Source organism: Squalius cephalus (assembly GCF_949319135.1).
Source record: "Squalius cephalus genome assembly, chromosome: 10".
Taxonomy (NCBI): domain Eukaryota; kingdom Metazoa; phylum Chordata; class Actinopteri; order Cypriniformes; family Leuciscidae; genus Squalius; species Squalius cephalus.
Window position 1 is genome coordinate 32,162,437 of NC_137131.1, and position 24,428 is coordinate 32,186,864.

The 24,428-nt window shown below is 44.2% G+C and overlaps 1 protein-coding gene and 1 long non-coding RNA gene across 2 annotated transcripts in view; both read right to left on the reverse strand.

The window, feature by feature from the left end:
• The window catches only part of cidec (cell death inducing DFFA like effector c), a 145,003-nt gene extending 135,105 nt beyond the window's left edge, over positions 1-9,898 (reverse strand). The window contains exons 1-4 of the mRNA XM_079883323.1: positions 9,738-9,898; positions 9,278-9,354; positions 8,968-9,109; positions 7,884-8,033 (exon numbers count right to left, since the gene is read on the reverse strand). Coding sequence (XP_079739449.1) covers positions 7,884-8,033; positions 8,968-9,109; positions 9,278-9,327 — 342 coding nt within the window. The 5' untranslated portion in view covers positions 9,328-9,354; positions 9,738-9,898. The remainder of the gene's footprint in view (positions 1-7,883; positions 8,034-8,967; positions 9,110-9,277; positions 9,355-9,737) is intronic.
• Positions 9,899-11,388: 1,490 nt separating this feature from the next.
• LOC307165576 lies at positions 11,389-12,143 on the reverse strand. The gene is made up of 3 exons (XR_013822501.1): positions 12,084-12,143; positions 11,839-11,987; positions 11,389-11,704 (listed from the first exon to the last, which is right to left on the reverse strand). It is a non-coding gene; the product is annotated as an uncharacterized lncRNA (long non-coding RNA).
• Between the last annotated feature and the right edge of the window lie 12,285 nt (positions 12,144-24,428).

Genomic DNA, 24,428 nt, shown 5'->3' on the forward strand with positions numbered 1-24,428 from the left:
TAATATTTAAAGTTCTGCATAATTAAGGGTGTGTCCACTTTTGAGTGACAGGTGGATTCCCGCTGATGTCAATGCTAGCCGTTTGTCTGCTGTTAGCCGCGTCACTACTCACTTCACCTCAGCAAATGTTAGCTGCTGAACTTGCCATCTCTGCAGTGTTTGTGCTTTTTTCGGGATTATTTCATACAATTTATTACACCCATTACTTAGCCCACGGCTTTGGATTCCGTCGTTGTCGTCGAGTATCGTTCGAGAGAACAACCAGCGCTGTATTTCAGTTGTTTTCCTCTGTGAACATGCACTAACGTTAATGGATGTCTGACAATTTCGTTGGTTTTTGGAGTTTTCAGATTTAAAAACGTCTATAGATATAAAGGCTCGTTCGTTCTGCTCTCACGGAACAGATTGATTATAATGTGCTTATGTACCGTCAGATGAAATCCTGCAGGTGTCGGCGCTTTCTCCGTCCATGCTATAAATGCACATCCTTGAATGAGCGCGGATTTCTAGCGCATTTACTTGAACTTCATAAGTAATATATCTATGGTTTAACCCATTTGAGAGGCGGCCAAAATCAGAATTTCAAATGGACTGAATAAGCTCTCTACGAACTTGATGAGCGATGCCGCGCTGACGGACCATAGACTATAAAAAAAGAGTGACTGACATGTAACTGTTATGCACATAAATCACTGTCACACACACTCTCTCAGAGTAATAGTTACTGCATAATACATTTTCAACTAGTCTTACTTGTAGCCATGTCTTTTAATAGTTATACTATTAGTAGGATAGTTCACTTTGAAATTAAATTTTGGTATGTTTTAGCTTACCTGAAGGGCATCCAAGATGTAGGTGTCTTTTTTTCCACAGTAGTTTCAATTTTGATATTTTTAGGTCAAACCATTCTTGTCTGACAGTCATATCATGCAGGTCTATGGTCACGGTCTCAAAGAGCATGCACAGAGTCCAAATTAAAACAATTCCCCATCGTCCAAATTAAACAATTCCCCATCGTAAGTACACATTGATGGCCTAAGACACAAAACGAGCGGTTTGTGTGAGAAAACGAACAGTATTTATATCGTTTTTACCTCTTATAACACAACCACGTCCAAGTGATCTGAGGGCACGAGCGCATCCTGGTGTGTCGTGTGCGCAGACTGGTGCATAGATATATACACTAGATGTCGCCTTGGCTACGGCAGTTCATTGGAACGAATGTCTTTAATGCGACATCTATTCGTGTTAAACAAATTCGTGTTAAATCCAAAGCGAACCTCAGGAACTTCCTGTGAGATGGAAGGATGGATATGTGGAAGCATGCGTCCTTCAGATCTATCGTGACAAACCAATCCTCGGATTTGATTTGACTCACAATGTTGGGAATGGTGAGTATCTTGAACCTGAACCTCCTCAGAGACTGATTCAAGTGCCTGAGATCTATAATTGGACGCAACCCCCATCCTTCTTGGGAACTATGAAGTAGCGGCTGTAAAACCCAGACTCCTTGTCCGGCGGAGGAACACCAGCAGGCCTCCTTTACCAGCAGGGAGTTTACTTCCTGTTCCAATACCCGACCCTGCTCTGGGTCGACTGCAGTCCAATCCACCACGCTGAATTTCAGTGGGCGGAAACCGAACTGCAGTCTGTACCCTTTTGAATGGTGTGCAGGACCCAAGGAGAAATATTCCTTAGATTTTTCCATACATCGAAATATTTTACCAAGGGAACCAGCCTCCCAAGGCCTCTCAACCAACAAGAACGAGATTCACTCTCGACCCCCTGAAGCGGCTCTCCGGCAGGGTTCGATTGAAAACGATTCTGGGTGTGCAGATGCGAGCCCTGCCTGGCCGCAAGCCTGTGGGACAGACAGTGCAGCTTGCGCTTGCTGGAAATCGATAAGTCCCGAAGCGCACTTGACGGCAGGAAGCCGACATCGATTTGCTGTGGGCTCCACAGAGGAGGTGACCTCGATCGCTCCGTCGCGGGTGGGGCAGCCCGAAGAGATCCTATGTAGTACATATGAAAGTGCTATATAAATGCCTCATTCATTCAAACATTGTAACAGGAAACCACTACAATCCTCTGCTGAGTAAGGAGCTGGATTGACCATGGAACTGGCACAGAGAGAGGTGGTGGTGAGCGGTGAAGATAATGACATGATGACTCATAGTCATATGATATGGAGTGTCTTTAAAAACAGGTTGAAGTCCAAAGTAGTCGATTACCAAGTTCACGCGCGTGATCATAGGTAACTAAACCTATGCACGTGAACTCGACAATCGACTACTTTGGACTTCAACCGAAAACAGGATGTAAATACAGGTATTTGCGCTGGCTTAAATAACATCATTTTTATCCATTTCTTTCACATCTACTGCAGTCAGATTCACTCGTGTTCACTCTGAAGGAATCACTCACATGACCTGTGCACTTGTAATGACACATCAAGGATGTTTCACGAGTTCACATCTACATATAATTAATACAATAAGTTTATGCGTATTTGGCGTGCTGTCCGGGGGGAGGGCTCCGAGCTCGGAGTTAGGCCCGAACCCAAAGTACTCCCCCCAGTTGGTAAGTGTAGATGGAACTGGAAGTGTAGATGGAACTGGAAGTGAGGAGATGGGGTGGAGGAGGGATGCTGACAAACTTTCAATGAACAGAGATAGGTCTGCTGTGAATTTATACTCTGTCATTGAGTTGATTACTGATTAATCTCCAGCTGTGCATAATTTGGTTAATTATCTGAACCTGCTCCTCCCGAACTTTGTTAAATAAAACCTCATTTCACGAGTTCACATCTACATACAATTAATACAATGAGTTTATGCGTATTTGGCGTGCTGTCCGGGGGGAGGGCTCCGAGCTCGGAGTTAGGCCCGAACCCAAAGTACTCCCCCCATAAAAGCCAGGTGAGCGCAGGACAGCAATCGTAAAATGATGTGCAATTAATTCCCCCAAAAAGTGCAGGGCATGAGAAGGTATTTACTAAAACGAGCTTGACTGTTCGACCGGGAGGGCTCTCGCGACATCCGACGGGAACTTGGATGCTCACGGCATCGGACGGATAAGCCCATTCGGCAGTTGAACTGTCAACTCGATGACGCAAGATTTTTACGAGCGTGATTTGAGAAAGAGTTTAGCCATTCAACTGGGAGGGCCCTCGCAGCGTCCGACGGGAACTTGGATGCTCACGGCATCGGATGGGTAGGCCTCGCCAGCGGAAGGGAGGGCGCCCGCTGGACTCTGTCGGGGGGCTCGACCGGCGCTTCGAAGGGGGCTGGGACACGGGAACAGAACCCTCGCGGCCCGACGAATGAGGAGCCCACACAGCGACATGAGCGCGGCCGTCCCACGACGACTAAGATGGGCAGACTCTCACTGCGATTCGAACGGGAGGGCTCGATCAGCGCTTCGGAAGGGGGACAGAGCCCGGCCCTTGAACGAGAAGCCATTACGTGTGCGAACGGGGGAGCCTGCCATTGTTTGTAAAAAAATAAAATAAATAATACGCTGTATTGTAGATGTTTATGTATCGAGCTTGAACGCAGCGAACCAAATGATACTGGAAGTGGGTTGGAACTTGGTACTGGTACTGAGAGTGACAATGGATGGAGCGCAGCAGGTCATGGAAATGAATGATTTAATTATGGCTTGGTGAGCGTTTTGATGTGGAAGCGGTTGGATCTGATGTAGGTTTTGAACGCTTCTGATGTGGGCCGAGTAGGGATTTGAACATTGAACATTTAAACTGTAGTAAATCAAACGAGAGTGGTACAGTTGGATGGGGGTTGGCGGACTGAAAATATAAACGAAGTGACCTTTTTGCTCGATCAGTTTACTACTTGTTTGATGAAGAAAATATGGTTTCGATATCTACGATCTGTAAATCTGAGATTGAAGGATGGGTATTTGAGTCAACGTTAGATGTGATAGTCAATTTGGAGCGGTGGAGAAAAACCGAAGACAGCTAGGACAGACGTGCTTCCAGTGTGCAGACGGAGTTGGTGGAATGGCATGCGAGACAGAGTGTTGGAATACATTTGGTGAGTATGTCAATTGCAATAGATTGACTGGTATCCGGACGAGTGGGATAAGTTCTTGAACCTTTAATGAGCAGGGATGTTTGAGATTTATTTATGGTGGAGGCGGGCTTACCGTAGACTAATTTATTGAAAACTGAATGCTGGTTAGATAGCTCTAGTAAGCTTTTTATGCTTCTGGCACCAATGTCCTGAATTTCTGGAAAGAGTAATGGGAGAGAGTCGGCGATTTGATTTTGTGCTCCTGGAACGTGTTTGGCAGTTATTACAAATTGATCAAGCGGAGTTCCAGATGAGGCATCTGAGGAGTGGCAATTAGCGCGGGTGAGTAAGAACGACCTTTGTTGATGCAGTGCATAGTTTAATTTGTCGCGATGGACCAGGATTCTGTTAGTTGACCACTTTCCCCCCTGGGAAAGCCGTGACGATGATTGGAAGGAGCTGTCAACGGCTTAAATCGAGGGGGAGAGAGAGATGTAATCGTAGAAAAAGGTTAAGCCATTCCACTGATTAGAGTAAGTTATCCATAAACTTAGGGCGAGGAGGTGCGTGATGAAAGGGCGGCCTTGCGGAATTATGTGTATAGCATGGTTTAGGTGGCCGAGCGGCGAGAAGAATTCGCGTTTGGAATTATTTGGGCAGTCTATGATGTTGGACGGAAGGACTGCCTCCGTTGTTAGACTGATGCTTGCAGAGAAGAGAAAACATAGATGCATGCAGTGTCCACTGGGAGACCAATGCTCGCTGGACAGAGAAGAGAAAAAAATGGATGCATGCCGTGTCCGCTGGGAGACCAATGCTCGCTGGACAGAAGAGAAAACTTAGATGCATGTTACGGTACATCCTCTGGGAGACCGAAGCTCACTGGACGGAGAAAGGCTGTAGCAGAAGACGAGATTAGCCGGAGAAACAGTTCTCCTACTGGAGACACATCCCTGCTAGCAGTAGAGAAAATGAACTGGAGTAACGAATCCTGTGGGAGCAAAGGAAACCTCACTGGTGTGGCAGTAGAGAATTAGCCAGAGAAACAGAGCTTGCGGGAGCATAGGAGAAATCACTACTGCGGCAGGGGAGAAAGTAGCTAGAGTAACAGAAATCCTGAGGGAGCAAAGGAACCTCATTGCTGTGGCAGTAGAGAATTAGCCGGGGAAACAGTTCCTGCAGGAGCAGAGGAGACATTGCTGCTGCGGCAGGGGAGAAAATAGCCAGTAACAGAAAAAACATGAGAGCGAAGGAAAACCTTACTGCTGTGGCAGTAGAGAATTAGCCGGAGAAACAAAGCTCTCTTGCGGGAGCAGGAGACAGCCTTGTTACAGCAGTATAGAAAATTAGCCAGAGAAATAGAGTTCCTGCGGGAGCAGAGGAGACATCAGTGCTGTGGCAGTGGAGAGAAAATAGCCGGAGTAACAGAAACCTGTGGGAGCAGAGGAAACATCACTGCTGTGGCAGTGGAGAATTAGCCGGAGTAACAGAAAACCTACGGGAGCAGAGGAGACATCACTGCTGTGGCAGTGGAGAAAATTGCCGGAGTAACAGAAAACCTGTGGGAGCAGAGGATACATCACTGCTGTAACAGTGGAGAAAATAGCCGGAGTAACAAAACCTGCGGGAGCAGAGGAGACATCACTGCTGAAGCAGTGGAGAATTAGCTGGAGAAACAGTTCCTGCAGGAGCAGAGGAGACATCACAGCTGTGGCAGGGGAGAAAAATAGCGAGAGAAACGGAAATCCTGTGGGAGCAGAGGAGACACTGCAGTGTCAGTAAACAAGATTAGCTAAGGGAACAGAGCTCCTGCGGGAGCAGAGGAGACATCACTGTTGCGGCAATGGAGAAAAAGCCGGAGTAAGATAAAACCTGTGGTAGCAGAAGAAAACATCACTGCTGCGGCAATGGAGCAAATAGCCAGAGTTACAGAGAACCTGTGGGAGCAGAGGAAACATCACTGCTGTGGCAGAGGAAAAAATAGCCAGACTCACATGAAACCAGGAAATGAGCTCCTGCAGTGTGTGGATGAGCAAAGGGAGGAGGAGAGTGGGGCTTGGAGAGCCGATGGTCATCTTTTTGTGCGTTAATCTAAGACGCGATGAAGAGGAGGTTAGAGATGAAATCGTTGCAGGATTATGCATTTCTGTTGTTTAAGTGACCGAGCACAGATATCAGTTTGCTTAGAACGATATTGACTGTCTGAGAGATGGACGAGATCCGAAAGTCCTATTTATTTATTTATATACTGGAGATCAACTGTGTTCAAATTAATGGCCAGGATTCGATGAGGCTGAACCCATGGTTTTAACCTGCGTTTGGAATCCAGAGCTTAGCCAAACTGTGCAGGGCTGAAAGATCAATTATTGAACGTTTGATTAACAACGTCAAAGTACACTCTGATTTAGATAACGATTGTTCGTTTATCTGTTGCTGGTTTCTACGGAGACAGCTTACGTAAAAGACGACGCTTTGCATAAATTTAGTTTAGGCACTTTGTGTTTGTTTAATTTTGTTTCATTTAAGGATCACTAAACTATTGGTGTGAAGCACATTGCTTGTAACCATGTATAAAAACATTTATGCTATAACTAAGTTTCTACGCGATTTATGCAGATGAATTGCAGGACATAGTTAACGATATAAGTTAGGTTAAAGATTCTGAGCGCATGCGTTCAGCACGTAATGCACGAGGCCGCGAGCTACTGTACTTGTGAGTTTTAGCCATAAGAAAGCAGCGCGTTAATGACAGAAAATAATTTGGACCGACACCATTTAAAACGTGTTCCCCTTGTTATAACTGAACAACTGAATGCAATGCGAAATTTAACCACGGAGCGGAGCGCTCGCCGAGTTCAGCCAACGGGGTTGAGAGCGTAGGCTGGCCGACCGGTCCTGAATCTGCGGCGCTGCTCTTTGAGGGCCTGCGGCTTCGGCCTAGAGCTGCTGGAGAAGCCCGTTCTTTGCGTGAAGAGGGCGGCATTGCCCGAAACGCGAGCGTGGTGCTTTGCAGGCCTTATGACCATTCTCCATGGCAGGAAAAAACATTACTTGAATGATCTGGTTTAGAAAAAATGCGGAAGAAGTTTGCTGGTATTTCGCCTGTGGTGGCAATATAATACCCGAGGATTCTGGCAAATATTCCAAAAGGATGGAAAATTCCTTCATCGGATGGGAGAGCTTGGTTCGGGAAGATAGGGCGCAGCCAAATGCTGACAAACTTTCAATGAACAGAGATAGGTCTGCTGTGAATTTATACTCTGTCATTGAGTTGATTACTGATTAATCTCCAGCTGTGCATAATTTGGTTAATTATCTGAACCTGCTCCTCCCGAACTTTGTTAAATAAAACCTCATTAAGAGGCTAAAAGCAGGTTTAAATATTGCCCCATTGAAGTCAACAGGGTGCAAATTTTAAAAAGAGGATAACACGGTGTAGGCAACACCGATTTTTGTCGTTGTTCTCTGTATTGACAGCACTCCAAATTGACAAAAAAATGAGCTCAATGTTAAAATTGACCGGAGTTCTCCTTTAAAACTACATTATGTGACACTATAAAAGTAGTATTTGTAAATGAATTGTGTTTTTGCTCCCCCACCATTGAAGCTCACTGTGAGAGATGCTGTCAGTATAGATTAGGCAGAAACAAGCAGAGTGTCACAAATAGTGAAGCTGTTTCCGAATGGCATCAGTACAATATCGTATGCCTGGAAAAGGCTCTCAGGCAATCAGATTTGAGAACCAGAACAAACTGTTCACAGAATTCACTTATTTCATTTAAAATGTTACGGTCAGTATTAACAAATATTGCTGTGTGCTGTTAATCCAGAACCTCAGTTTAAAACACTGACCTGCTGTGGGGCCCACTTTTGTCCTTTCCCTAAGACCATGAGGTCAGTGTTGTCCTTTAAGGTCTGAAAAAAGTCCTCAGTATCCACTCCAGTTCCATCCTCATCCAACACTAAAGCACTGACACAATGCATGTGAAATACATCCATCACCTAGAAAGGAAAAACAATGCGTTCCTTGAAAAAGCTTTGGAGCAACTGTGATGGAATTTAATGCAGTGCTTCCGTTCTAGAGCTGGTTCCACATGGCACTAAATATCCAACATTTGAATGATCACATATATTGATTCAATTTGACCACTACAATGGTAAAAGCCAAAGAAAAAAAAAAAAAAAAAACAGTTCTAATGGAAACATTATATTATGTAGTTAAATTTGGCATACTGTAATAGTGTGAATTACAAATATTTCTTCACATTTCACTTTTATTTCAATCTCCTCAATCTACGGTTTTCAGAGACTGAGGTAGCTAACAATACTGGAAAATGAATGATTAAGGATAAGACAACAACATTTTGCTTGAAATATTTTGAAAGAGCATCTCCTGATCTCCACATGTATCTAACAAAATTTACCTTCACTGTTAGAAATTATTCAATCACTAGTTTTTATATACATTTTTAGTGTCATACAGGACCATGTAGTATTGTTTTAGAATATGTCAGACATGAAAAATATGCAAACTTATTGGACTGAATTTCCTATTTGTTATTTGAAAGAGATATTAGAGTATGTTAGTATGTATCTTGTATGTTTCGATGAAAATTTTTGCAATTGAGAGGTAGCAAAGATATAGGGGTCACAGATTTAAGACATACAGCAAATCTGTTTTAACCAAGATTAATAAACTAAATAAGACTCAATGCTTATTCTGACATCAATGTTGCCTTGTCATACTGCAAATCAGATCATGCAGACAGAATAGACAAGCACACTTTTCTAGTCTTTAAGATATTTATTAATATTTATATGTATTAATATAAATATTTAAGATATTTATATTTAAAGATAAAGATTTCATAAAGAAACAAATCATTATTTCTGATTTATTTTTGTTTCTACCGATCCTTTTAATTGCTGTCCTCACCTTGTTCCGTAGGTCTCTCAGGTCACTTGCCATGATGCCTTTCTTAATGGAGCGATCAGAGTCGATGACCCGGAAGGGCCTGGCGTGCTGAGTCCAACGTGGTAAGAGCTGCTGGGTCATAGAACCACAGGCTGATATGCATCTGTGGACAGTGACACACACACACACACACACTTAGTCAAAAAATGGCTTGCTTGAAAACTCAGTTCCCAGTTTTGCACAAACAAATATAAAGAAGCTTCTTCTAATTATGAATTATTAGAACAAAACATTGCATATAAAAGGACAATCGTAATACAAACACCGTTACTTTGACAGCGAGGTCGAGAACACATCAAGAGATTTCTTGGCATTGTCCATTGGAATAAACTGTATAGCTCCAGTAACCTTCAAAAATAGAGAAAATATAACATAAGTAAATAAATACCATTAATATCATATCTTTACAGTAGATGATCATAGACAAGCAATTTCCTACCCCAGTAAGAAACAGGGACACACATAACACTGTCTAAATACACGTAGGACAAGAGGACACTAATACTGTGAACAGTACATCTAGTTTCTGTCCATTATGTCCATAAAATATATTATATTCAGACATTAAAATATTTAGAGTATAAAATCTACTGTAAAGCTAAAACTATTTTGTAAACCTGAACACATAATAAGGATAGATCTGATTAGCTTTCTTGACCTCACTAGTTATTGTAAAAAAGTATTACTATTTTCTAAGAAACCTTAATACAATACTAATAATCACATAATACCTTAAAGCAAGCTCCGCGGCTCCGTTTTCTGCTCTGGTATTGTTCCGAATTTACATTAAATCTGCTTGTCTCATCTCTTTGTGGCCTTAAGTATCATTGCAAAACAATTTTTTTTTTCACCTTTGCTCCACACTGACAGCAAGAGTATTTGGTCATGCTGTGTTGAGCAATAATGTCTAAGAGCCTCTCAGTTCCAGATCACACCACAACAAATAAAACATATATTGATATACTTGTACACTGTAAAAAAAATTTAAGCCAGTACAACAAAAAAAATCTTAGTACTAATTTCCTTCAGCTTTTTCTTGTTTACTCAACTTTTGTAAATAACAGTTAGACTGACTGAAATTAAGTTGTAAGTCTTACAATTTTTTTTTTATTGGGTTAACTTAAGATTGTTAGTTTTCTGGAGAGGTGCAACTATTTTTTAACAAACCTTTTTAAGTTGAGCCAATTCAAAAAAATTTGTCTCAATGTCTGAAGTTGAGTGAACAAAAAAATCCTAAAGGAAATTGGTACTAAGTAATAATATGTTAAGACTGGAAACTACAATAACTTTGCCCAAGTCAAAAACTGAAAACAGTGAGTCAATGTTAACAAAACATTTATTCAGAAGCATGTTGAAGGCAAATAAAAATGTCATTTCAATTAGCTGTCATCATGACAAGAATTTTCTTTTTTTATTCAAAGGAATATATTACCCCAAAATCATAATTATTTACTTTTTTCTGTCTCAAACTCATAGGACACAAAGACATGCAGCTGTAATTTGTATTTTCTGAAGTAATACAGTTTTGGGAGAAACAATAAACTAACAATTCTTTTTAAATCTTGATATCCGATTGTATTCAGAAGACATGGATTAAATCATATGTGTTACATTTATATAAAACATGGTTTATATCTTTATGTTCTAGAGAAGAAATGAAGCCATAAAAAGACTATGCACTAAATAAGAGTACAAACTGGAACAAATAAATGCTCAATCTTATATCCATATGGATTGCAGCTACTTGAACAATAATTTGTTGAAGGACCGGACTCTTGCTGAGCACTTTAAGTCAAGACCAATAAACAATTTTTAATTTAGTCAAAAGTGTATTTTATGTATTTTAATTGTTTAGGACAGTTCAAATTGAGGGCATAAATCAAGCCAAAGATGAGAGTAACAGCTGTGGCAAAGTTCTTGCACATTATCTAGCCCAATCTGCTCTTATAGTACTACAGAGAGGCACCTTATAATTGGGCTGGAGTGGAACAGTTGCAACATCATCTTCAATGATAGTTAAGATCCTCATCTTCTCCCCTTGTGAATGTCTTCTGGAATGTGTCCTGCAGTAGAAAATAAATTGACATAACTTTTTTTTTTTTTTTTTAAATTACGTTACACCACAGAGTGACCCTAAACATGTGCTCATGTACGTTCACTTGAAAAGTAAAGGTGGTCATGTTTTTAAGCTTGTTCAAATTCAGCCATAGAACTAAAACTGATAAACAGAATACATCTCCCAATTTCCTGCACCTGTGCTGTTAGATGCCATATCAGAATTAAAGGGATAGTTTACCCAAAAATGAAAATTAGCCCATGATTTACTCACCCTCAAGTCTGCCACTATATCACTGCCCTTATAAAGCTTGGAAGAGCCAGGAATCGTTTTAATATAACTCCAAATGTATTTGTCTGAAAGAAGAATGCCATATACACCTAATGACTTCAGGGTGAGTAAATCATGGGCTAATTTTCATTTTTGGGTGAACTATTCCTTTAATATAGTTACACGTGGCACAACGTCATGGGGATCTGGTGAACAGGTGAAATTATATCAAGTGTGAGTGTATATGCTGGTGACACACATCTTCTTACCAGGCAAGTCTTCAGGATGTTTCCTGACTTTTCCCTCATAAACAAAGGTAGAGCTCTGAGAGTTGTAGCCTTTCTTTGACCAAGCACATTGTAGTTTCTGTGTCTGAAAGACAGAAAACAAATATGGAACAAGCTATGCATGTTATATCCAAAGAGAAGCATGGGAATTACCTTGAAAAGGAGATGGCAAAATTCAGCCTTTAACCAGAGAGATATGACCACATGCAAAATAATTACCTGATGATTAAGTTGGTCTAGGAGGATCTTCATCTCATCGTATACGCTCCACCACTTGTTTTGTACAATTAGATGTGTATTCATCTAACTAACAGAAAAAGGTGCTCTTCTGATTAGTTTGTGTAAACCTGTAATACTCAGCACAGACCCTGAAAAAAAAAAAAAAAAACATTGTTAAAACAGTAAGAATTAAGTGTAGGCCTACACGTTAATTCAGTTCTACTAACTAAAAATGATAAACTCACCTGATCTTTCAAAAACAAAGGCCACTGTTTTAGCACATCAGAGGTTCTTGTTGCTGTACTTATGTTCTTTAGTCTAAAAGGGACAAATACAACATAACAAAGATTCATATTAAACAAAAAAAAAAAAGTTACAGTAGGTTAATTTACATATAGTAAAAATACTACAGAAATGGAATAATCAAATGTGAAAAAAAATTAATTCATTTTTTCCTTAAAAATACAAAAGTTATTAAAGAGCAGTGAGCGATTTTGTCTTTCGTTGATTAACAGGAAGGACACTGACAGCGGCAGATAACATATTTTCACTTTAAACATTATTTAATATACAAAGCAAACATGCGTATTTTTAACATAATATTATATTGAATTATATTGCACTACTGTAGAATGCCTGAGCCTCAACCTAAGCATGTACAAATTGTCACTGACATTAGTATATAGGCCTATATAACAAATAAACTTGAAATTGAATTTAAATTGAATAGACTACTGTCACTTTAAGAGCTATTGCACAGATTTAACACTGAAACATCTGGATTTTACAACATTGTTTGTTCACTTAAGACATAGCCGACTGTATTTACATCTATTTTTTACAGTCTATGATTTACATGAATACTACACACACAGAGGGTTTTTTGAAATAATTGTGTGTATTTCACTATTAATTAGCAATAAGCCGTGAAAGATAACTGAATTCGCACTCACATTCTGTCTGAGATAAACAGCTCTCTTCTGTCTCAATCAGCGCAAGCACCAGATTTGAGTCTTTTTTAACGACTTACTGCGCTTAACATTTTAAACTTCGTGCACGTTCTTGTCTTTTCTCATTCAAGCATGTTTCCTCACTTTAACGTTAGGTGTCAATAGTTAGGCCTAAGTAAGTTAGCCATGTGCTACGCGGATAATCTCTAACAATAGACACTTATCGTCTCCACAGAAAATATCTTTTAACATAATACTATATTTTACCAACAGATATGTCTGCAATCAATGTAGCTTATTTTCATTCATAAAGCAAAATAAAACTTACCTCAGAGATGAATCCAGTCCCTTCGATAGCGTGGTTGAAGGAGGAAACCCCGTGTAACGTACATAGAGACAGACTGCGCATGCGCGATGGTGGGAAGTTAAACGTTCCAGCGCAGAAATCAAAACATTAAAGGAGCTGTATGTAAGAAATCTATTTCAATTAATCATAAAATGGCCCTGATGTGTCAATAGACATTAAGAAATCATGTTCATTTCAAATACTTATATCACTGACAACAGTAGTATGGCTAGGATATTGTCATTTAAAAAGTGGACTTGCAGCCCTCAACTGATGTTGATGTTGTCATTTTGTGTTTTGGCCTGACGCGCCTCCCTCCACCTATCTACCAATCACGAAGTCAGTAGTGTTTCGGGATCCGGGTTGCCAGCTTTGCTCTAACCTACCCTAACTCTAGTCGGATAAAAATGTCTAACGTTACTAAATCAAAAAGACCTCGTTATAATTCAGAAATTCGTCGTGACAAAGTCCGAAATAAAACCAGAATTTGTATTGGAGATGCTTTTGAAAGATGGAGACGGCTGAAAACGGAGAAGAATTTGAACACAGACACCAACGTTGCTAATTTTCTCCTGGACAGGTAAGATTCATCTATGCTTGACTAACTTGTACTTGTTGTCAATGGACATTTCATATATTCATGACAGTCGAACAAAGTTATGCATGTTCGTGCAAAGTAACGTAACATTAGCTCACATGGACGTATGCTAACATTAGCAATGCATTAGGAGCCCGTTTCTCTGTCATTATGCTGAGACGCTGAGGAAAACAACATTAGCACGCCCATTATGGCAATTTGAAACGTAATTGAGACAGAAGCCTAACTTTACCTCAGAAAAAATTATTCGTCATTCGTTCTTCACGTACAGTATATCGTGGACTAGTTACACATGCTGCAAGTTGACCTGTATGACCATTGAAGCAGCCTACGTTTCTGCTGAATCCTGCAGCTTATCTGGCAACCTCGAGTCAGGGGGTAGGGGGGAGGGGATACACCGCACTACAGTATTTTTAAAGTGATTGCAGTACCAGTTTTGGCCACAATCCTACATACGGTTCCTTTAAGTTTTCTCAACTTATTTTTTTGTGTTCATTGGACAAATAGTACTAAACATGCAGTTAAATAATTTTTATAAGTTAACTCAACATTGCGCTCAAACATTTGCCCACTCAACTTATAATCTTAAGGTGAGTAAACAATTTGCAAGTTGGATTTTTTACAGTGAGTGCATGTTCTGTGTTCAAAAGAACTTCACTTCACATCCACTAGCCCATATAGAAGTAAGGCCAACCAAGGTTGTTTTTGCCACACAATAAAACTTTTTAAAAGATAATTGCGACTTTTTATCACACAATTGCAAGTTTACATCTCACAATTCTGACTTTATTTCTCAGAATTGTGAGATACAAAGTCAGAATTGCGAGATATAAACTCACAATTGTGTGTTATAAAGTTAGAATTACAAGAAATAAACTCGCAATTCTGACTTTATAACACACAATTGTAAGTTTATATCTCGCAATTCTAACATCTTTTCTCAGAATTTTGAGATATAAACTCGCAATTGCAAGTTATAAAGTCCAATTCTAAGGATTTTTTTTCTTTCTCAGAATTGCTAGTTTATATCTCCCAATTCTGACTTTATAACATGCAATTGTAAGTTTATATCTCGCAATTCTAACAACCTTTCTCAGAATTTTGAGATATAAACTCGCAATTGCAAGTTATAAAGTCCAATTCTAAGGAAAAAAACGTCTCGGTTACTAATGTAACCCTCGTTCCCTGAAGGAGGGAACGGGAGACGTGACGTCGACGTGACGACGTAATTGGGATCGCCTTGAGAGACCAATCTACTTCGAGTGTATTAAAACGAGCCAATGCATATTGGCATGCGATAATTGCATCAGCTGCTCTGCTTGCAGCGCGAGCATATAACGAGCAGCAGGTGCGTCGCATATTGTTTTATGCTGAGGAGCCGAGACGTGTTCGGCCAAACAGCGATGGTCAGCAACGGTGGCGACGGGATGTTACGTCTCCCGTTCCCTCCTTCAGGGAATGAGGGTTACATTAGTAACTAGGGGTTGCACAGACTAGTCGAGTAGTCGAGAGATCGACTACTTCAACCACTACTCGGAGCTGTCGGAAACAATCGACTACTCGAGCGTGCAATAAGATCGTTTCATTTATTTCAATTCATTTATGGTCCATAAATGAATTGAAAATAGCGAACGTCACCAACAGACACCACATCAGATGAGTGGAAGTATTTCATCAAGGATGACAAAAATATTGTAATTTGCCAACTCTGTAAGGGGCCGTTCACATGTCGCGTCTAAAAACGAGTGGAAAGCGCGGCTGTGCCACTGTCTCCTTTCCACAAGTGCTTGCGCTCCCGTGGCGTCTTTCATTGCTATGCAACCACCATGAACCACGCTCTCTATGAAACCATACATTCATTTAAAATGGCGAACGTCACCAACAGACATCACACATCAGATGTGTGGAAGTATTTCACCAAGAATGACACAAATATAGTAATTTGCCAACTCTGTAAGACTACTTTAAAATACAACAGCAGTACGACAGCTATGCACAACCACCTACGACTGAAACATCCAACAACGGAGGCAAATGTTAGTGAGACGCACACCACGAAGCAAACAAGCATCGGTGAATTCTGTAAACGCCCGATAACAGATAAGAGAAAACAGGTAATTACAGATTTACTCGTGGATTTTATAGTGAAGGATATAAGACCACTCTCTGCAGTTTCAGGAGAGGGATTCAGGGGAATTATCAACTTCTTTGAACCCAGTTACACCGTTCCATCGAATGCTACACTCTGGAAAGTAATTGGCCACAAATACGACTCTCTAAAAGCGGACATTGCGCGTGAAATTAAAGGCAAGAACGTCTCCCTCACTACTGATCTCTGGACTTCTTGCACCATGGATCCATACATAACAATAACGGCTCACTACATCAATGAACTATGGGAGTTGAAATCAAGGGTGTTATGCACCACTATCATGCCAGGGAGACACACTGCCAACATTGCGCAGATGCTCTCAGAAACCATTAATGAGTGGGAGTTACGCATATTCTGCACAGTTCATGACAACGCAAACAATATGAACTTGGCCATGGAAATCTGTGAGGCCTTGCCCCACCACATTGGTTGCAGTGGACACACGTTACAGCTTGCAGTTAAGGCAGGTTTGGATTTACCTGTGGTCTCGAAGGCCATTGACGCTGCCAGGCGTGTCGTCAGTCACTTCCGTCACTCTTCAGTGGCGACTCGCACATTGAAAGCACGTCAGGAGCAGCTATCCATCAGAGGGAGAAAACTCCAAAGTGATTGTGCTACTAGATGGAATTCCACATTCGACATGTTGGATCGTCTTTACGAGCAGAGAATCCCAGTGCAAGCTGTACTCGCTGACGAAGCGGTAACTAATGTCCAGTATCGAAAAACTCTGGCAATAAAGTCATCTTGCTGGGATCTGATTGAGCAGCTGCTTCCCATACTGAGTCCGCTGGCTAAGGCGACAACAATCATGTGTGGAGAGCTGCACGTCGGCCTGTCCTTTCTATATCCAGTGCTTATCAATCTGACAGAAAACACTCTGCGGCCCAGCGCGGGTGATCACAAAGAGACACTTCGGAAACAGCTGGTTATGCGGTTTAAACTGGACTCTGAAACCGTAGCCAAATCTCTTCCTATTAGCGCGTGCATGTTGGATCCACGGTTTAAGCGTTTGCTGTTTCTACCAGAGAGAGCCAGAGAGGATGCCAAAGATCGTCTTGTCGAATTATTGCATGACAGTGAGACAACGCATTCAGAAACTTCAGGTGAGCTAATAATCCATAGTAAAGGTTTATTTTATATATATATATTTTTTTATAAACCACTTCTTTGCATATTTCACTGTTGCAACAGGTGAACAGGAGGTTGCCGCGGGCTGCAGTGCGACAACCAATGCGTTGCCCAGCGAGCATAAAAAAACAATACTCGAGGCTGATCTCGAGGAGCTCTTTGGATGTAACTACAAAAGCCGCAATCCTACGACAAAGCAGCCAACTACCAGTGAAGATGAGATTCAAGATTATTTTCAGATGCCTGACATTCCCACCATGGGGAATACTCTCGGATGGTGGGCATGTAATGAACGCCGGTTTCCTCGGCTATCCAAGCTGGCTAAATTGTATCTTGCTGTCCCTGCCACCAGTACACCAAGTGAAAGAGTTTTTTCCTTGGCCGGCAACACCGTCACAAGGCAAAGATCAAGCCTGCATCCCTCTCACGTCGATGCGCTTGTATTTCTAAATGCAAACCAGCGATCCACGAGCTCGACCAAAGACTGCGCGTGGCGGCGAGAGGACAATAGCGACGATGACTTGTGTTAGTCTATATAAAACTTTTAAGCCGATTGAAGTAAGATACTTCTTGTTATTACTGTTGAAAATTTGGTACATATAAAATACTAGTAAGATACTTCTTGTTATTACTGTTGAAAATTTGGTAATATAAAATGATTAAATTAAATGTACTCTGTGATAAAATTAACTGTTTTAACTGTTTTACTAATGTTTGAATTTGTTTTATCAATACAGTTTTGAATTTTTGAATGACGCGAATTTATTGTGTGTAGCCTTTACTTTCTATGAATTTTTCTGTTACTCGTAAATTTCTCTGTTACATGTCATAATTATAATGTTTTTGCATTACTTTATTGTTGCATTAGGCTAAGAAATTAATAAACATTTATTGATAAGAACATGTCTTTTCATTTACAGTAGCATGAACCACGAGTAGTCGAGTAACTCGAGTATTGTTTTGATAAGAAACCGACTAGCAGAAATCAGTAGTCGTGCAACCCCTATTAGTAACCGAGACGTTCCCTTTCAGTCACTCACGTTCGACATAACGTCGACGTGACGACGTAATTGGGATCCCTTGGAAAACGCCATGGTTGCTGCCACATCCATCGCCCTACGCAAGACTCTCAGACCCCCAATTGGCTGGGGCAGAAGATCTGCGTAGAGGTAGAGGGAGTTCAACTGCTGTTCCATTATACCCCACACAGAGGAACTCTTTGGATAACACTGGGAAAGCGTGCCTTTCCAGGGAAAGGATGCTGCGGAGCCACATCCTGCCCGAAGGGAGGTAACATGTGGAGAATACACATATGGACTGGCCGAAGGGGCAGTTCAACATATGGAATGTCACTGGGGTGGCTCCAGCCCGAAGGGGGAGGGCTAAACCGGACAGTGACGGCAGAGCAGACTCTGCCAAGGGAAAGACACAGGCTCACCGCAGGGAGCTGGTCGTGGAAGAATACACATATGGGATCTCCGCAGGGATCACACATATGGAACCCAGCCTAGCACAAGTTACACTAGCATACGAGCACTAGGCCTGGCGTCGGACGCTCCGCAACGTCCGACTGCTTAAGGGGTGCGGAGGAACTCCCAGGGTTCGCCAAGTGGGGAAATCGACTGGAGCAAAAAGCGCACGTATCCATTCCTAGGAAGGGAGTGGCGCAGCAAGCCGACACTAGAGCGGGAACTTCAGTGTTACCGGCTGGTTGAAGCGAGCACACAGGAAGAAACCAGCTCATCACGTAGGCTATAAAACCTAGCGAACGTGTTAGGTGTCGCCCAGCCCGCAGCTCTACAGATGTCTGTCAGCGAGGCGGCGTGTGCCAGTGCCCAGGAAGAAGCGACACCCCTAGTGGAGTGGGCTTTCAACCCGGGCGGGCAGGGCACGCCTTGGGCTTCGTAAGCCAAGGCGATGGCATCCACTATCCAGTGGGCCATCCTCTGCTTGGAGACAGCCTTTCCCTTCTGCTGGCCTCCGTAACAGACGAAGAGCTGATCTGAGGTCCTGAGGCTTTGCGTTCTGTCCATGTACAGACGCAGAGCGCAAACGGGACAGAGAAATGCCAGGGCTGGGTCTGCCTCCTCCGAAGGCAGCGCTTGCAGGTTCACTACCTGGTCCCGGAAGGGAGTGGTAGGAATCTTGGGCACGTATCTGGGCCGGGGTCTCAGGATCACGTGAGAGTTATCCGGGCCGAATTCTAGGCACGATTCGTTGACCGAAAATGCATGCAGGTCCCCTACCCTCTTGATAGAGGCCAATGCAACCAGGAGTACTGTCTTACAGGACAGGATTTTTAACTCAGCTGATTGCAGAGGCTCAAAGGGTGGTCTCTGAAGAGCCGAAAGGACCAGAGACAAATCCCAAGAGGGTATAGAGAGTGGGCGAGGAGGATTCAGTCTCCTCGCTCCCCTCAGGAACCTGACAATCAGGTCGTGCTTTCCCAAAGACTTATCATCAACAGCATCGTGATGTGCGGCAATAGCGGCAACATACACTTTAAGGGTGGAGGGAGACAGCCTTCACTCCAGCCCTTCTTGCAGAATGGAAAGCACGGCTCTGATCGAGCAAGATCGGGGGTTCTCCTCGTGAGAGGAGCACCAGTCAACGAACAGGTTCCACTTCAACACATAGAGGCGCCTCGTAGAGGGGGCTCTAGCGGAAGTGATGGTGTCAACTACCACAGGGGGTAGGTCACCTAGAACCTCCGCGTCCCATCCAGGGACCAGACATGGAGTTTCCAGAGGTCTGGACGTGGGTGCCATAGGGTGCCCCGTCTGTGAGAGAGCAGGTCCTCTCTCAGAGGGATGGGCCAGGGAGGGGCTGTCGCGAGGAGCACTAGTTCCGGGAACCAGGTCTGGTTGGGCCAATACAGCGCTACTAGCAAGACCTGCTCCTAGTCCTCCCTGACTTTGCACAAGGTCTGTGCAAGAAGGCTCACTGGGGGAAACGCATACTTGCGTAGGCCCCCGGGGCCAGCTGTGTGCCAGAGCCTCCGTGCCGAGGGTCCCCTCAGTCAGGGAATAGAACAACTGGTAGTGAGACGTGTCCGGGGCGGCAAACAGATCTACCTGTGCGGTCCCGAAGTGCCTGAAAATCAGCTGGACCGCGGGAGAATGGTGACTCCATCCAGCTGCACGGTTGAGCAGGCCCGGAATGTAAACGGCATGAAGCGACCTCAGATGCTTCTGACTCCAGAGGAGGAGATGGCGGGCGAGTTGTGACAGGCGGGAGTGTAGTCCACCTTGGCGGTTGATGTACGCAACGGTCGCAGTGCTGTCCGTACGGACCAGTACGTGCTTGTCTAGTAGCAGCGTTATGAAGCGGCTCAGCGCAAGACGTACTGCTAACAACTCGAGGCAGTTGATGTGCCAATGCAGTTGAGGCCCCGTCCACAGACCTGAAGCTGCATGCCCGTTGTACGTGGCCCCTCAGCCGGTGGCAGAGGCATCCGTGGAGACCACAGAGTGCCTGGACACTTGTTCCAGGGGAACACCTGCCACAGGAACAAAGGGTCCGACCACAAGCTGAGAGTTTGGTGACAGTGCGGAGTCACTTGGACCCGGCACGAGCCGCTCTGCCACGCCCATCTCGGGACTCGATCGTGGAGCCAGTGTTGGAGCGGCCTCATATGAAGCAATCCGAGCAGCGTAACCGCGGCTGCAGATGCCATATGCCCCAGGAGCCTCTGAAAAAGCTTCTGCGTCTGCGTTCTGCGTCTGAGCGTGCTCACACAGTTCAACACTGACTGGACACGGGCCTCGGTGAGGCGCGCTGTCATGTTGATCGAGTCCAACTCCATACCGAGAAAAGAGATCCTCTGCCCGGGGGTGAGTTTGCTCTTTTCCCAGTTGACCTGAAGCCCTAGGTGGCTGAGGTGACTGAGCACCATGTCCCTGTGTTCGCACAACTGCTCTCTCAACTGGGCCAGAATAAGCCAGTCGTCGAGGTAGTTGAGGATGCGAACACCACGCTCGCACATGGGAGCAATGGCTGCCTCCGCGACTTTCGTGAAGATGCGGGGCGACAGGGACAGCCCGAAGGGTAAGACTTTGTACTGATATGCCCGTCCCACGAACGCAAAGCGAAGAAACGGTCTGTGTCGAGGGAGAATCGAGACATGAAAGTACACGTCCTTCAGGTCGATCGCTGCAACCAATCTTGGGGACAGATGCATTTGAAAATGCGTTTCTGCTTAAGCATCTTGAACGGTAGCTTGTGAAGGGACCGGTTCAGGACACGCAGGTCCAAGATAGGTCATAACCCACCGCTTTTCTTGGGTACAATGAAGTACGGGCTGTAGAAGCTGGTCTTCATATCGGCTGGAGGGACCGGCTCAATTGCGTCCTTCGCCAGTAGGACTGCAATCTCTGCCCGGTGAAGGCCGGAGGATGCCGGGCGAACTGAATCGCATAGCCGAGTCTGATGGTACGGATGAGCCAGCGAGACGGGCTGGGAAGCGCTAGCCAGGCTCCCAGACACCGTAGAAGCGGGACCAATGGCACGACAGACGTACCTGAGGTGGGGCAGCACAGCGGAATGCAGGGACCTGACTCGGACGGCATAGCGGCCTGAAGTGGGGTCTGAGTGTGCAACACTAACCTGACTCCACCGATCGGCAGGAGATGAATGAGACGGCATAGGCGTGGCCTCGAGCCCATCAGGCTACCGCTGGCGAAGCAAGAGGGGGCAGAGGGTGGCAAGGCATAGCGTCGCACACTGCCAACCTCACTCTCTTGGGACCCAGAGATAGAGAAGCTGCTTTTGCTGAGAATGTGGTACCACTGGCTGAGACGCCAGCGGCAGAACAGTATGATTCAATAAAAGTTCTCTGCCCGGCCCTCCTCCGGGGAAGAGCAGCTGACTCTGGGTTGCCCGTCTCAGGTCACAGTAGAGCTGAAGCTCAGAAGTCTCAGAAGTCTCAGAAGCTCAACGTCACAGTAGAGCTGGCTGTGGCGGAGTTTTTATTTTATTTTATTTTCGCAGGGGAATGACATCCTTGGCGACAAACAGACTGAGGGCCCACCAGTGGAGCACATTGTGGCAAGCTTTTGGTTACCTCAGCCTGCTTTTGAACTGCGGAGAACCGCTGGGCAAAGTCTCCAACAGTGTCGCCGAAAGGCCACCTTGTGCGATGGAAGCATTGAAAAAGCGAACTTTGGCGATGTCTCACACCTCTCCAAGGTTTAGCCAGGGGGCGCTTCTGGACCACTAGGGTGGACATCATCCGGTCGAGGGCCAGCATTGTGACTTTAACACGGTCAGTCACCAGGCGCAGCTCAACCCCGACTCAGAACTACCCTCATGCATTATAACTGTTTGGTCACATGCAGGGACGAGGCGGTCTGCAGTAGCACTGCCGCCCCACCATTGAGGGTAGTGAGAGAGGAAAAACTTTCTGCAGCTTTTGGCACATTTGGCTTGCCATATTGGCACCAAAATGCTTCCATAATGCAAAAAGTTTTTCAGACACGTCCGGGAAAGCACGGGGGCGGGGTAAGGCGATTATGCGTCGCACTGCACCCCAGTGTAACCCGGGAAAGCATGGCTGTCAAGTCTGAATCTGATTCAGCATGAGCATGCACACCATTATAGTGGGAGCTCAGCATCATCTTCATTTCCAGAGTGTAACAGCCCTCTCTCTGATGCAGCGATCAACATCTAATCCTCCCCTGAAGCCCCGAATGAAATGCTAGGTCCATCATGAGAATGACCAGCATCCCATCCAGAAGCTGCCAGGCATGCGAGACAGTGAATGTGGCCATCAATTTGACGGCACACAGCATGCTGATCGCTCAACCTTAATGAAAAAGGCAAGACGAACAACGTGCTGACGTGACCACCCACAAACAGAGTCTCAACATGTTTGTGATGCGATAGAGGAGTGAGGGGCCCACACGGATTGGTTACCGGGCGGGGAAACCCTCACAATAATCTTCCGGTCACCCTGGCTATACGCAGAAATAGCCCTTTTCTGGAGCACCAGAAGAAGAACTAGATCGGGACATAACGAGGGGACTCCACCTCGTTAAGGCACTTGAGTCTCGACAGCGCATCTAGAGTGCCAAACGACACGGGCTGGGTTGCCGTGACAACCCGCGCTGTCAGCCGGCAGCTCGACGGCACACGGCACGCTGATCACTTAAACCTTAATGAGAAAGGCAAGACGAACAACGTGCCGACGTGGTTATGCTCTCAGAGAGAACATAAGCCACCCACAAGCATAGTTTCAGCACACTTCAAGCCCAGGCATGTGAAACAGTGATCGTGGCCGTCACATGAGGATAGGAAACGACCGCATCCAGAAACACACGTTTTGAATGACGTCTTGAAAAAGATAGCGGCCAGCGCTGTAACACCAACACCAGCTTGAAGAGGCGTTCTCCTGAAGAAGCAGACTCGTCTTCTTCTTTTGAAGTTTAACACTCTCAGAAGATTGTAGAGCAGGAACAGTAGAACCGCTCGGCTCCGAAGCGAAAGACAATATGCGACGCACCTGCTGCTCGTTATATGCTCGTGCTGCAAGCAGAGCAGCTGATGCAATTATCGCATGCCAATATGCATTGGCTCGTTTTAATACACTCAAAGTAGATTGGTCTCTCAAGGCGATCCCAATTACGTTGTCACGTTGACTTTACGTCGAACGTGAGCGACTGAAAGGGAACCCTTTTTTTTCTCAGAATTGCGAGTTTAAATCTCCCATTTCTGACTTTATAATACGCAATTGTGACTCTTGAAGAATAGCAAATTTTAAGAATCTATTTCAAATATGCATCCATACATAACATCACGGTAAAGAATATTGTATTTAGCTTTTAAGGTTCTGCTCAGCAAAGTTGCAATTCCTGTTTTCTCCTTATTGTCTTTAATGGCTCTTGGAGTCCCAGTTTCACTCAGACTGATGGGATTAGCACACGAATGATTCACTGAGAATCTCACCTTTTTTTCTGCAAATGGCTTTCGGAGCCCAAATGGCTCTTGGAGCCAAAGTCCCAGCTCCAGACGTTGAATCGTTAGGCTGATTGGATTAGCAATGCAATAGACTGTTATGCTGATTGAATTAGGATTGGCCAGACCCTCAGTCTAGGGTGTTACCTAAACCTGTTACATGCTTTGTTTGAATTTGTCTCCACCTGCAAAAGTCCCTCCTCCTAAAATGCCTATAAGACACCATGTAAAGTTATGTTACTTTAGACTGTTGGAAGAACTGCAGCAACGTACAGCGAAGTCCTCAATAAAGAATAACTTCTGCTTGAACGTGATCCCAACGTCTCCTGGTCTCTGCTTCGATGAAGGAAAAAGTTTCCAACACTCTATATCATGCAATTCTGACTTTATGGGCCCTATCTTGCACCCAGCGCAATTGACTTTGTACACCGACGCATGTATCATTCCTATTTTGCACCCGCGCAA